Source organism: Colossoma macropomum, unplaced genomic scaffold, assembly GCF_904425465.1.
Source record: "Colossoma macropomum unplaced genomic scaffold, Colossoma_macropomum, whole genome shotgun sequence".
Lineage (NCBI taxonomy): Eukaryota > Metazoa > Chordata > Actinopteri > Characiformes > Serrasalmidae > Colossoma > Colossoma macropomum.
This window is the reverse complement of record NW_023494806.1, coordinates 10,860,196-10,875,038: the sequence shown is the minus strand read 5'-3', so window position 1 is coordinate 10,875,038 and position 14,843 is coordinate 10,860,196. Positions and strand designations below refer to the sequence as shown.

The 14,843-nt window shown below is 37.5% G+C and overlaps 1 protein-coding gene across 1 annotated transcript in view; it reads right to left on the bottom strand.

Moving 5' to 3' along the window:
* ak8 (adenylate kinase 8) overlaps positions 1 to 14,843 on the bottom strand; it is a 36,627-nt gene that overhangs the window by 20,236 nt on the left and 1,548 nt on the right. Inside the window, exons 3-9 of the mRNA XM_036598199.1 lie at positions 14,747 to 14,831; positions 14,208 to 14,257; positions 13,533 to 13,643; positions 12,243 to 12,311; positions 5,697 to 5,778; positions 5,255 to 5,326; positions 3,473 to 3,676 (exon numbers count right to left, since the gene is read on the bottom strand). Coding sequence (XP_036454092.1) covers positions 3,473 to 3,676; positions 5,255 to 5,326; positions 5,697 to 5,778; positions 12,243 to 12,311; positions 13,533 to 13,643; positions 14,208 to 14,257; positions 14,747 to 14,831 — 673 coding nt within the window. The remainder of the gene's footprint in view (positions 1 to 3,472; positions 3,677 to 5,254; positions 5,327 to 5,696; positions 5,779 to 12,242; positions 12,312 to 13,532; positions 13,644 to 14,207; positions 14,258 to 14,746; positions 14,832 to 14,843) is intronic.

Here is a 14,843-nt window from a genome sequence, read left to right as displayed (position 1 = left end):
AGGCAGCTTGATTAATAAATCATTAATAAATCATTCCATATTTCCTTTCACCTGCCATGTGATACTGCCACGTGGCTAACATCTGTTAGCAGCTGGGCCTCACTCACAATGCTGTTTGCCTAATGTGTGCTAATTAACAACGGCCTAATTGTGACTAATGAGTCTCCCTCATCCAACGCTTTGTGCTGCTTTAATTGCAAGACAACAGCAGTGATAAATGGTTCATATGCAAAACATGTTAATGCGCTAAAAGGCGACGGCAGGGGGAGGCTAGCAATGTCGCAATCAAACTGCATGCTAAATTAGCCAAAATCAATATTTAAGATGACAGCTTTATTGCAGTTTACGGCTCAGTCTGGAGTCATGAATGTTTTATAGCAGAGAAAGACTCCAAATATTTGTTTTATTTCCTCCGTTTAACTTAATCAAGCAAACTGAGTGTGATTAAATAAAGATAGAGGGAGCAGAGCACAGTGGTCCAAACCTTGCATTTTAAAAATCAAGCTAGAATCTTTATACCATTAACAGAAGGGTGGAAGCGTTGCTCTACTCTACATGACAATCTGAATGCAATACTAATATGCTAATGCTGGCTGAAACAGCAATATGAGCACACATTGCACTGTATATGGTTGGCTATGAATATGAATATGAATTAAGACCATTTTCTGGAAAACCTGCCATTAAAGTAGGTGCTCTCTCATAAATGTGCTGCTCTTTATTCTAAGATCTCTAAGGTAAAGAGATACTAAGTTTTAGGGATGTACAGATGATTGCAGATTCATACTGGCATCAGCTTTTATACAACAGCTCTACAAAATAAAGAAAAAAGTGAAGTAAAGAAGCCCCGAACATTGTAACAAATGTGCTTTAATATTGGCAGTTCCTTCTATCATGAAAAGAAGTATCTTCACGCTTTGTGAATAGACACATAAAACTGTCACAATATCAGGTCTAGCTCAGCTTTTACAGTATTTGCCAGATTAATCTGAATGTTCCAGCCAGACTTGAAAGCATTTTGCAACCCATCTTGTTTGTTGGATGGTATTTTGTTTGTTTCAGACCAATTCCAGTTTGTTTATTTGTTCTGCCGTTCATCAGCTGACCAGAAACCTCACTTACAATTCAATGTAGCTTCTTCAGAATCTGACTAAACTAGTTTCGGGACTCTATCATAATTAGTTTTTTAGAATTATTTAATTTGTTAATGAATTGTGGATATTGTGCTTTAACATATTCAAAAGTACATAATTTCAGCTATATTATGACATATCAATAAAACGTTGTGTCTAACTGAACAAGAGCAACCTACAAAACTTTCATTAACACCCATCCCCCATTTTATTTCAAAACAAATGTTGGGACACTGATCCCAATTCATGCATGTTCAAAGTAGAGATTTCAAATGTTACAACCTGTAACAACAAGGACAAAGACACTACTGTTTGTCCCGCTTATGTTTCAGTACTTTTACCTGCCTTACTTAAGTTTTCAGTTAGTTCGGTTTGGTTTGCTGGTTGTTGTAACTTTTCTGATGGTAGGAATAAACTGATAGATTTATAAAAATAATACATTTATCATGGCAAGTTATAAATAAACAAGATGTAAGTTGTATTCAAAGTTATTCTGAGCACTGTAGCTGCAAGTGTAAAGCAAGCTGTTAACGAGCAACTGGTGCTCAGCAGAATGATAGTTATTGTGAAAAAAAACGCTTCTCAAACAATCAGACTGTGTCGTTGGAACTAACTGTTGCATAATTATTCGTAATGCTAATCCAGGTAGATGTAAGTCCATTTTCTGGGATGCTTGTTCTGACGCCCATACAACATGAAAATAAAACAAAAAAAAATCAGATATTGGCATTGACCCAGATCAGTGCATCCCTTCTAAATTCTAAAAAAATGCAACTCTGAGGATTTAGGGAGGAAATAGCAGGGTTCCAATTCAGACCATCTGGTCTGCATAATATATTTTTTATTAATCATTGCAAATAAGCTCTCAACTCAAAAACAATATTTTTTTTTCTGTGCTATGAACACTGCAACCCATTGCAGTTCAAATAAGTATTTCTGTGGATGTTCTGATTAATCAAGGCACAACAAAAGCAAATTTCTAAGGTCAAAAAAATTAGCATTATTAATTATCGCACATTGAGTCTCCAATGTGTTTTAAAATATTGCAGGCCATATCTCAATGACATATATTACTATCATTGCAACACTAGTATTGATCCATATGATGCAGCCTTACTGACTATATAGAACAATAACAAACATGCAATCATATTCAGACAGAAACTGCAGCACTTATTTCATACCCCCCTTCCAAAAAACCCAGCCACACTTTACAGTCAAATGATGTATGCAAAGGAGATTTAAAATATTCAGCAGACACTGCTCTCCTTATCCCACAACAAAAGGAGGGAGAAAGTGACAGAATTATTTTGTCAAGTTGAGCGGTGTAATATTGAGACAGGTTGTACTGGGCTGGCTTTAATGGCTCTGGTGAAGACTGCACATCGTTCCGCGGGTCCTCGCGGGACGGCAGGTGCCTGCAGCACAGCCTGAGGCAAAGTCCCCCAACCAGCCGCTGGCCTGACAGCTCGGCCAATCACTGCCTCTCAGAGCGGCTGTACTGCTGACCTGCGACCAGAGACTGGGTCAGCACAATGGGGAAGTACTGTACGCTGAGAATGGGGAGTTGTAAAAGTGTATGCTAGTGAAACGTGGAAGACTTTAAATGTGGTTACTGAACAAAAGCAAGTGGGGAGCAGTGATCTTGATCTCATTTACACAGTGCTAACTTTACTGCATTACTTTTTACTCATTAACAGAAAGGTCTGCATATAACAGAAGCTCTCTGTCAGTCGATGTACCTTGTTTGTTATTGTAATAAGGCAAATGAGACCAGCTGGACATGCTAACAAACAGTAAGGAGAAAAGTTAGGCTGTATTCATGCTATGCCTTTTTTCCTAAACCATCAACATATTTTACATGTGATACTATCAAAAGTGGTAAAAAAGCAACCTCTGCTCCTTCGTAGTATCACAAGCTATGTCACAGCTATTGGCGCCCCCTCATGGAGAATTTTTAGCCTGCTAAACGTCAGTGACTGACTGAGCGACTGACTGAGATATAAGCCACTACAATGAAGTGCTTTGCATCAAACAACCAAGATGGAGAGTAGCACGCCAGTGTAAAAATCAGCCTTTTTGTCTTCAGCTTGCAGAAGCACACTTGTTCTTCGAAGTCAAATATAAGGCAAGCAGCATTCTCCCTGCCCCAACCCAGTTAAATGTAGAGGAATACATCTAACCCAATCTTTTATTTATAATAAATCTAATCTAAATAGCCAGTTAAGCTAACTCATTGGTGGTACAATTGTACAAGGAAGAACAAGAGGCACTAGTGTTGTTGTACCTACAGTATGCACATTTTTGCTGTTTTTAATTTCAGTAGTGAATCAGCTCACCTTGCGCAAACACGTCAACATGGGGTTGGTCAGCATCAATGATCTTCAGGCAGCTCTGGTAGGTGTGCTGTACAGCATGGGCTTCCCTGTGGTATGCCTGCAGCTGACGGGATATTACATCCTCCGAAATCAGGCCCTGTGGCCTCTCAAGGCGCTGAGCCACCTCTGCACTCTCAGGCCACATGAATGTAACATGATACACATCTGAAGTCACAATAAAGGAAACAAGGAGTTAGAACGTTGATGATGATGCAGATTTCAGATATGCAATGTAAGTATAATAAGTAGGGTGACCAGATATTCTATGGTCCAATCTAAAACAGAATGGTCAGGAGAATGTTGGCGGTTATGTATATCAACATTTACTAGACCACATAATTTTTTGTCCAACACTAGGGAGATGGTGTACAGACCCATTCTTATCAGACATGGTTAAGTACTGACCACAATAGCAGGCTACTGCACTGACATAGAAATAGAAATGGAAAGCTTTTAACAACGTCCTTCAGATCAGCCAGGACCGGAGAGATCATTTCATAGAAATGTAAACTCTTTCTGAAAGTCCTCCAAAAACCATAATCATCCTTTAGATATTTTGTTACCATTCATTACATTGCTTAATGAAGACTTCTATCAATTTCTCTAAATTTCTGCATGATTAATTTGTAACAAAAATGTAGCGATGTAAACAAAATAATTTAGAGTGGTTTAAGGTGACTTCCTTCAAAGTGGTGATGATAAAAACCAGATGTCTGCAAGATCAGAGAAAGTTACTACACAAAATGGTTCTGAATACAGAGTCTGGTACATGCAGTTCATTGTAAAACAAAATAGTACCTAAAAAAAACAGAAAGGAAAAAAAAAACAAAAAAAAAACTCTTAACTGTTAATGTAAGGTTAAAAAGATTTCATTTTAAGCCCTTTTTGACCATTTCTGTACATCTGATTGTGATTAAACATTGACACAGTATAAATGACAACAGGTGCTTGTAGATTGTGTAAAAAAAAAAAGTTTTATTCCGACAGTGGCAATAGAAAAAGAAGACACATGCAGTTTTGCTGTTTGTTTGGTCTAGTAAATAAAACAGATAAAAATATATATTTACATAGTACACAGTACAATTGCTGGTTCCTATCACCACCACTGTAACGAAATCAGAGTTGGCAAGTTTCTTCATGATGCACCATTTTATTTCATATCAAACCAATCTAAATGACTTTTCTTTACATCTCGAAGATTTAATTACGCAGAAATGCAGAAAAGGTATTATGTGCATCAGTGTGCAGAATGAATATTCTCTCCACTGCTCCAGCAAAGAAAATAGTGAAAGAAAGGGAACAGATAAACAATTTTTGAGAATAAGTCAGAATACGTACTGAAATATGGCACTATTCTGGGAATTTTGGGACATCTTGTCACCCTAACTACATGCAAAGTACAGCATAAAATCTTACAGTCTGAGACAAAACTGATTAGAACTGTGAATGCACCTTAAGACAGCAGTCAAACTTTGATTCTGAAAAAGAGAAGATGGCAATTATATGGATAGAGTGCATCCACCCTTTAACAAATCTGTGGGGAGCAAGAGCTTTTGTTCATTATAACACGGCTTTGTTATACCCAGTGGACCTGCTGCCATAGTTGGGATTCAGCAAACAGGTTCTGTATGGCTGAGGTCTACAGTTCATGAAATGCATTTTAAATCAAGGCTGTGGGTTAGTTGTGTGTTTCTCAGCCCAGCTCTCTGCACTGAAAAACTGTGGTGATCATCCAGATATTACCTCCTGTGACAGGGTCTATCCTCTTGCCCAGACTCCTTTCAATCAAGACGGCATCAGGTGCCTGCAGTATCACTGAGACAAAACAGATAGAGCAGTATACATAAAAATGTAGTTCTCTAAGGCCCCATCAGTGGATCTAGACCTTAATTCCTCACTATCATAGCTTATATATTACTTTCCCAGTAAGTAATTAATAACTCATAGTGGTCACTGAATAATAGGCTAACTAATGTAAATTGATGCAAATTGTCACTATGTCATTAAGATGTAATTACATAGTTACATACTTAAACAGTCTAGCAAAAATAAAGTAATAACTTATAAGCATTAAAATGTTAAGTTTAAAGAGGACAGCTTCATTCTCTGGCGATAACTAATTAAATTTCTAGAATGAACATTGCTATCAGGCTTCTTAGTTGTTCAGTTTAAGTGTAGCACTGACCAACATGCTCTGGGGCAATGCCGGCCTCCTGAAGACACAGAGCCTCTTCTCGGGTTTTGGGGATGGCTTCTAGTACCCAGCCCTGTAAATACAATACAGGCTGCAATACTGCAATCTGTCATTTCACTCTCAAGATCGTAAACAGACATACAGCGCAAGCCAATTGATAAAAACCATCTAAGGCCTAGAAATCATAAAATAGGCATTCAGCTGCTTTCCCCTGGTCAACTGCTGTACTTCATCAGTTCTTCTTTTGTCTGTTTGATTGAGCAAAAAGTAATCTTTCAGTGATAAATAGTTGTTTCAAGCAGCTAATGGGCACCCAATGTATAATTCATACAAACAGTGTCCCTGTATGAGACCATGAGAGCTAAAACTAATGAATGCATAAATTCATCTATAAATGCAGGGTAAAAGTGGCCTATATGAGGTTTCATGCAGTGAGGCAAAAGGAGGGTTAAATCCATAAAACCTTGAAAATGTGCCTAATTCTCCAGCTCCTCTCCTCCGCTTCTTACATGGCCATAAAAAGAACATAAGAAGAAAGGGAAAAATCGCATGCATATCATTCATTAGCTACAAATCCATAAAAAAAAATCTCTCTCTAATAGTCTCCTAAATCCCAAGGCTTGCTGCGCAATGGTGCGGTAAAATAAAGAAGCCTCAAAGAAACCATCTCCCTCAAGTGCTTGTTAGGGGCCAACTTATTACCGTGGCGAATAATCTTAAAATAAATAAATATATGCAACAAACATTTATAGATCTAAGTATTATCAGAGGAGCTGTGGGTTTTTGCTGCCGAGATGCCTGTGCCTGTTTGAAATCAGCCTTTGTTTTTTCCCGCTTTGATCTTTAACAGCGAACCTATCCTTTGCTTCACCTGATCTCAGTGCGCGAGTTTCCTCCCACTTACTTTCCCATTAAGCATTTGATTGCCTCTGTGGCGGTTAGGCCCATGGGCTGGGCTCGCTAACTCGCGCTGAACACTGACTCCGAAGCCTGGCATTAAACAGTTCTTGACGGAAAAGAGGCCAAAGACACCCGAGCACAAACCCTCCATCCTGGACAAAGAGGTCAGCTGGGAGGACCCTGGATGATTAGATCCTTAAAAAATACCAGAGAAGTTTTCTTATTGAGTCAGTAACTGTTTCAGAAGGCTACGCTGAAGCTAAGTTTAGCTGTATATTGAGAAAGAACATCCACAGGCACGGCATGTATCATAGCTATCATAAGAAAAACTCATATGTCAAAAATGGTAACTTCATAGGAAAGGAGAAAAATGTAGCAAGATTTTATTCCAAGTAATTTTGGAACTTTTCTATTGTTCCTATGTGCAGAGATGTTTAGCAGTGTACCTTTGTTGTTTGGATCCAAAGGCACGTGTGTCCAGGGGCCTCATAAAACTATGATCCATCCCTGCACATAAGGACTGAACGGACTGTGAAGTGAATTAAATATTTTGAAACTGTAACAGTGTTTGCATATTACATAAAACTTTTTTTTATTTGAAAAAGTACAGAAAATTACGTTTTCCATAATATGGGCCCTTTAAGGATATGATACAACAGAAGAACAACTTTTGGTACCCTACAGATCCTCTATAAATAACCACTTACATAAATGAGATGCATGCTGAAACAACCTTCACACAATGTAAAGGTTCTATAACATTTTTTTCAAGAGCCTTACATCCAAGCTAAGAACCCTTTAGGAATCTTTCATTTTAAACGTGAAAATTTATGATACTTTACATTGTTTTGTCAGAGGCCACCCTGTGTTTATTTAATTTCGAGTCAAGTACAAATTTTTCTTAAAAATTTTTTTCTTGTTATTTCTGAAAAGATTACATCTAAGATAAATCAACCTGTATAATAAAGGTGAGAGTCAAGGAAAATAAATAAAACTGGAATTTAAAAAAATATATATTAAAAGTTATATAGAAAAGAACTCCTAACAACCATGCAAGACCTGGTAGACCACCAAAACTGTCACCATCATATAAACAGTACTTAAAGCTTTCATCTTTAAGAGAGAGGAGAAAAATCAAGCTCCACTCTTGCTTCACATCTGAAAAACGGTGTTTCTGCCCATCTGTTCACTGTGAGAAGACAACTCAGCAATATGAGTCTGAATGGATGAGTAGCTGTCAAGAAGCCCTTAAAGAGAAAAGGAATTAGACAAAACGACTTCTAGGACTGACCTGTGGATGTGTTTACAAGAAAGATACCATTCTCTCAAAAGGCAAAAGGTGGACACACTAAATACTGAAGCTTTTGATATTATATTTAGTTGTTGAGGCTTCTGTATAATTTTCTGTTAATATATGTTTTCTGCTTTTTTCCTGGTGCAGAAAAATGAATAACTTGTACATACTAGCTCTTTTGACTGGAAAATAAATAAATGAAAGAATGCTCTATGACTTTTGTACAGTACAGCACAATGTAGCATGTGTGTCACATTTTCGAAACCAGGTGAGTTAGAAAGTGAAGCAGCTCTTCAAGGATCTAGACCTGGATGGCTGAGGCCAGAAGGAGAGTCCCAAGCCAGGTCGAAATTGTAATGAGACTGCCTCTCTCACACACACACACACACACACACACACTCTCTCACTTTCTCATTTTCTTTCTCTCTCTCTCTCTCTCTCGTCCCCAGAGCCCAGCAGCGGCTTGCTCCATTCCTTTTCATCCACACATCAAAAGGAGACGTGGTATTGGGGCGCCAGGCTCTGACAGAGACCCTAACACTGGAACATCTGCAGCGAGGCTGCGTATCACAGGAGGGACACACATGCAGCAGATGTCACCCGCTAGCTCAACAGCAGGCAAGGCACGCGAACTGCCGCCGCGACCCGACTTAACTTACATACACCTGAACACGCTGCTGGGGTCCTCACACAAAGCCTCCATGACTTCCCCCCCTGACTGTACAATTAGCCAATTGAGCCATCCTTCTGCTAAACACATAGCCATTGTCTCTGTATTATTATTTATTTTTCCTAAAAATCCATGTTACTTACAAATTTTAGTGTGTGTGAATGTATACGAGTGTCCTTTCAATGTATTTCTATGAATATGCTGATGATACTGTATTGTTAGGACATAAGATCTTTTCTTATATGATTTTTTTAAAAGACAAACTGCGAGTTTTAGGAACAAATGCAGCAAAAATATTAAGATCCATTTTTTTTTCAATTTAACAGATTATAGTATATTTTAGAAAGATAAAGACAGCAATGTCTCAAGCAGAAATAAACAGAGTGGTGGAATAACGTCTTATAAATATTTAGCTGTTCAAACTGGTGAACGTTAAAGTGTAAGGACTACACTATTGTCAAGAGTCAAACCTCACTTCTTGCTATTTAAAATATCAGTTTTTGAAAATGCAATTATAGACTGCTGCATTGTGCAAAGGCTTCCCACATCTGATTTGCAGTATTTCATAACTTTTGGTTTGTTCAGAGATATGATACTGTGTAAAACTCTGAGATCACCCTTCATTTATTTAATTTTCAGTCAAAACAGCCATTAAGTACAACTTGTAGATTTTTCTGCCTCAGGACTAAAAACATGCAGAAAACATATACGTAGTAGAAAATTACACCCTTTTTATTACAGCTTCCATTCTTTTCGGGAGAATTGCTTTAAGTTTTTAAAAAACATTTGTGGGAATATTTTTTCACCCCATCAAAGTTCAGTCTTAGACATTGGTTGCATTTTCTGCTTCTTACGATCCAAGTAATTTCAAACACATTCAATGACGTTAAAGTGTGGACTCTAGGGTGGCCAGTCCACTGTTCTGAGAACACCAACAGCCTCTTTTTTGTCTATTTTCTTTTTTCAATAAGGGCTTCTTGACAGATACACATCCATTCAGAATCATAGCATTGATTTGTCTTCTCACAGTGAAAGGATGGACAGAAACGCTGGTGGATTTTTTCAGATCTGAAACAAAAGTTGAGCTTGATTTTCTCCTCTCTCTCAAAGATGAAAGCTTTAAGTACTGTTTATCTGATGGGGACAGTTTGGGTGGTCTACCATGAGTTTTATTCTCTCTGTATTTTTTAATCATTTATTTAAACTCCAGTTTTGGAAACTCCTGTTTTTTTCATTTATTTTCCCCTTTCTTATGCAAGTGTATTATCCTACATCTAATCTCCTCAGAAATATCCTCTTAAAATTAATAACTTGCACTTACTGTCCGGTTTGACTGGAAATAAAATAAATGAGGGTGGTCTCTAACTTTTGCACAGTACTGGATTGAGAATATGATGGCCCCATATGGTTAATTTGCAGTATTTGATCAAAATAGCAGTAGACTCATTTGAATTTATCAAAAGTCTAAGGAGCAGTTACATACAAAGTTAATATTACACAACGTATTAATTTAACTGGAAAACAGCTGAATGTTGGACGAAGCTTTTCCTGTTTTTATTTTTTTTTATATTTTATACAGTGTCAATTGAGCAACATAGATTTTGCAACATGATAGATATAACACATCTTTTGTGCCCCCAGCTATAAAATTTTATAATGTAATTTTAGAGATACAAGATACAGTGCACATTATAGCTCATGATGCCATGTTTGTATCCATGAATAAGATCATTTTGCGCCAATGAATTTCCTAATGTCCCCTTTTTAGGATGAAGAAGACTATTAAAATCTGGTATGGTAATGGACATTTGACCAAATCTAAAACAATCAAACAATCACAAACAACTCATAAGTTGGTATTACTACTATCCACAAAAGATTAATTCACCTGTTTCATGTACTATAATCAGAAAAGCATTTTGAATGGCACTGAATGGCATGGTGCTAAAAACACCTCATCTTTGAAAACCATTATTTGCGTGTCAACTACAGGGGAAAAAATAAAATAAAATAAAAAACTTTCCAAATCCTATTACATTTCAATTGCAAACTTTCCTGCATATTTCCCCCATCTCCCTAAATATAGAATTAAAGGCATTATGCAAATTCTAACAGTCTAACTTTATATGCAAGTCTCATTAGGGATCTGGATGACTGCAACACTTGCCACATGATCTTTCAGTCTTTCTCTCTTTTCTTTTTTTTTCCCCCAATTTACTTTTGGGGTTCTTTTTCTGGGACTGCGAGGGTATTCATTAAGTTGATATTTCACTTTAATTCTCTATTCATTACCTGTGCTTCCTTACATTTTCTACTCTCTTGATTTCCCCCTAGATTACAAGTCTAAAGTTTTACAAACAGCAGCCTCGCGAGAGCGAAGAGGAAAGACGCGTACAGTAAGACAGTTTGAGAAGCAGTGACAGGCGGAGATGAACTAGATGACCTAGATTAGGCATGATTAACATTCAGTGTTGCTTAATTTGGAAAAAAAAAGGAAACAGGTACAAACACGAGCACGCATTCACATAGGCGACAGAGGCACAGCAATTAAGCTTAGCTGCCTCACTACTTCAGTGGTGGTGCAGTGTGTCAATCATTCCATTCTTTAGCCCATTAAAGTACGTGTGAAAGCATGAGACCAGGAGATGAAGGAGCATCATGGTGTGACAGAGACATTTGCAGCCCAAACAGAGCACTGATTGAGATGCTTTGTCAGGTGTCTTCATCTACAGAGAAGAATCGCCTCCGTTTCTCACTCATTTCGCCGCGCTTATGCAGATCAGAACAGGGCAGAAAATAATTAAATAAGTTGATAAATAGCATCAGACAGTTTGCCTGCAGGGATAAACATCCATTACCAGATTAAAAGCAGATACTAATCATAAACTACTGAGATTAAAAGGGGAAAGTTAAAGGATGCCAAGTGGAAAAAGTTTAGTAATGAGATTCAGGGCTAAGTAAAGCCATTTGCAGAGTTAAAAAAGGAATAAGAGGAAAACGTTGTTTGCAGTTTTTAATGATTTACATATTTCGCTGTGCGCTCGCACAGGGGAAACTGACACTTCAGAGAACGGAGGGATCAGGAGGAGAGGGTGCTGGGACGTTTCGGAATGACAGGCAGACGGACTGCATGATGTGATGGCGGGATGAAACGAGGAATGAAAGAGTGTGAGGTTTTTGGGGGACAGCTGGATGGAGGACTCTTTAGTAGCGTTAGTGAGGAGATCAGGTGAGCGGAGGCGGGTAAAGGGCCCAGTGATGAAAGGGTCCCTTAAAAAAACACACACGCGCACGCACACACGCATTAGAGGTCCCCTGAGACCACTGCTACCGCTCCTCAGGGAACACAGACACACACGTGGGTAATTAGCTTATCATAGTGCACTTGCGTAAATACACACAGAGTACCAAAGAAATGATTTGGACATTTGTTGTTGCTTACAAAACCCGTATGAGTAAGATGTGTGATGTGCCTAACACCTGTGCGTGTGCATGTGTCCATTAAAGTTGCCTTGTGCTTTTACATACACCTTATGGCTAGGTTTGCCTCATCACAAACTGAGCAGAAACTAGTTTTATTAATATTCCATACATTTTGTACATAATTGTACATTAGATAAGCAAATAAATTCACCAGATTAACTGCGACATCTTGTATCAAGTAAATGCTTACCCGCCTCACGCAGTCAACCTTTGACAGACGCTCCTGAATCAGCTTGATCCAAAGCTCTCGTGGGATCTCCTATTAGAACAGCAATAAGAACAGTTAAAGTAACCCTCTAAATGTTTACATGTTTAAAATATGTTGAAAAAAGGCAGGGAAAAAAAACTTAAGCTTAATTTTACACAACAGTCTTTCAAGCAAGAAGAGAATTTTAGCCTTTGGTTCACTGAGAGGTGAGGGCTCACTACAGAAAAAGATTCTATTTTAAGTCTAACCAGTCCTTTGCATTAGCATGTAAGATGTAAAAACTGACAGATACAGATACAGTAACAGATGCAGATACAACAACAGATACTGTGCAAAAGTCAGAGACCATCCTTCATTTATTTAAAAGTTATTCATTTTTCAGCATCAGAAAAAAACAGAAAACATATATTTAACAAAAGTACAAAGAAGACTCAAAAATTAAATATAATATCAACATTTTCCATATTTAGTGTCTCCACCCTTTATTACAGCTTCCATTCTTTTTGAAGATGTCTGCAGGGATGTTTTTCCACACCTCCAAAATTTAGTTCAGTCTGAGAAGTTGGTTGCATTTTCTGCTTCTCACGATCCAAGTGATCTCAAACACATTCAGTGATGTTGAGGTCTACACCCTGTGTGGTCAGCCCTCTGTTCACTAACACTGGCCTATCACAAATGTGTCAGCCTACATCTTTGTGTGTAAATAAGCTAAGCAGACAAAACAATTATCATCAAGTCAAAACACTGAGTTCAAATATGTCTCAGATCACATATACATAATTAACCGCCAGATTACTGATATACTGCAGGCCTTTAATCACTCATTCCATTATGGATTCCATCAAAATGATAATTGTGTCTTTTTGGACCGTTCCATTTTAAAATTGAAGGCCACGTTGAGTTTAAGTGGGAGGATAATTAGAATAATTAAGCCACTGGGAAAAGCTTTTTCTAAGCATGCCTTTCTTTTTCCTCCTATATTCAACTTTTCTGTTCTACTAGCTAACTATTTTGCATACCATTTGCATGAGGAGACTTCAAACAGAATCAGCAGAATTGGTTAAACCTCAGATAAAGCTATTGTTTTGGAATAAAAAAACTTTTTATTTTTCTGTATGTCTAAATAAAAAGTCAAGACAAGGTCAAAGACTAAATCTAAATATATCCAAGTCATTTTTAAATTGCAGTTTAGTTTACTTAAGATGTTTTGAAGTGTGCAAGCTCCATACGTACACATGCATAAACAGACTGAAACAAGTGATGAAGTCCCACCTTATTCTTCTCTGTGTATTCTTGTGCAGCTCTGGTCAGGTCAGTGTCATCTTTAAGGATATCACTAGCAGTTATGTGGATTGCACCAATGTGCTCACACAACTTTTTAGCCTGTAGTAAAACAAATTAAATCAGTTTTAACCAGCATATAAAATGCAAAACCACAAGCAGTAATAGAACTGAGGATTATAGACAGAGACCATTTCATGGCAGAAGTGCAGCCAGCATAAATAACTGAGAGGACATATTGCTGCTGTTGGAGTAAAACCTTGTATCTCCATTTTTCAGTTGTTGACATAATTTCCAAGTACATCTTGCCTGTTACATTGGGTGTAAAAAGGCACTCAAAGAAATGGCCCAAATTTACATGGGAAAAACTCTGGTTCCATTGAATTACATTAAAAGTAAAGTGTGTTTTTTTCCTTTTCCTGTAAATTTACCATTTTGGAGATATGAGGTTTTGCTCTGACAGCAGTGATACACTAATCTGAAACTCTAACTGTATTCTTCGAGATATAAATAAGGAAAAGCTTTTTTATCTTTGATTTCAAATAAACTTATGTATGAAGTACAAATATGAAATCTTAAATGAATGCTAATCTCCTCGACATTTGCACAGCTAAAAGTGAGCATATCTGAAAATGGAAATATTTTATCACATTAAAAAGTACGTACGATGGTTCTTTTCCCCGAAGCTGGTGGTCCCAATAGCATAATCCTTGGCACTAAAAATAGAAGCTTCTTTAGAAATGAGATTTTGCTATTGACAATAATCCGCTATTTGACAATTTGGAATTTATTAGAACTAACCTAACTCATAAGATCAATTCAATCAAAGTTAGTCAATTTGATTAATGTTCTGATCACTGTTCTTCATGGAATGGCAATTTCATCTTAAAAATCTCCAACAGCAGTGCAATGGTGAGAGGGTGCCATCTAGTGGCAGTTTTGAGAAGTAACATTCAGAAGGTGAATAAAATGCTGCTGTAAATAAGCCTTTAGGAATACACAGTTAACTTCTTATTTGAATTTTCTGTTTCACTTTAAATACTGCCGCAGTTACATTCAGTAACAGCTGCCAGAATATAGCTGCAGCACTATTTAACGCGGAACTGAAAATTCCGATAAGAAGCTGGCAAATACAAAGCTAACTTTGGCGTTATGAGAAACAAAAATCAAAATTTGATTTTTGAACAAACCAACTGGGCTTTTACCTTCTATGCTTTCTCTTTTCAGCATTTCAATCAGGTACTGAATAGGATCTACAGGCTTGTCTACCACGAGGTTTCTCACAAGTGTCTGTGCAAAAGA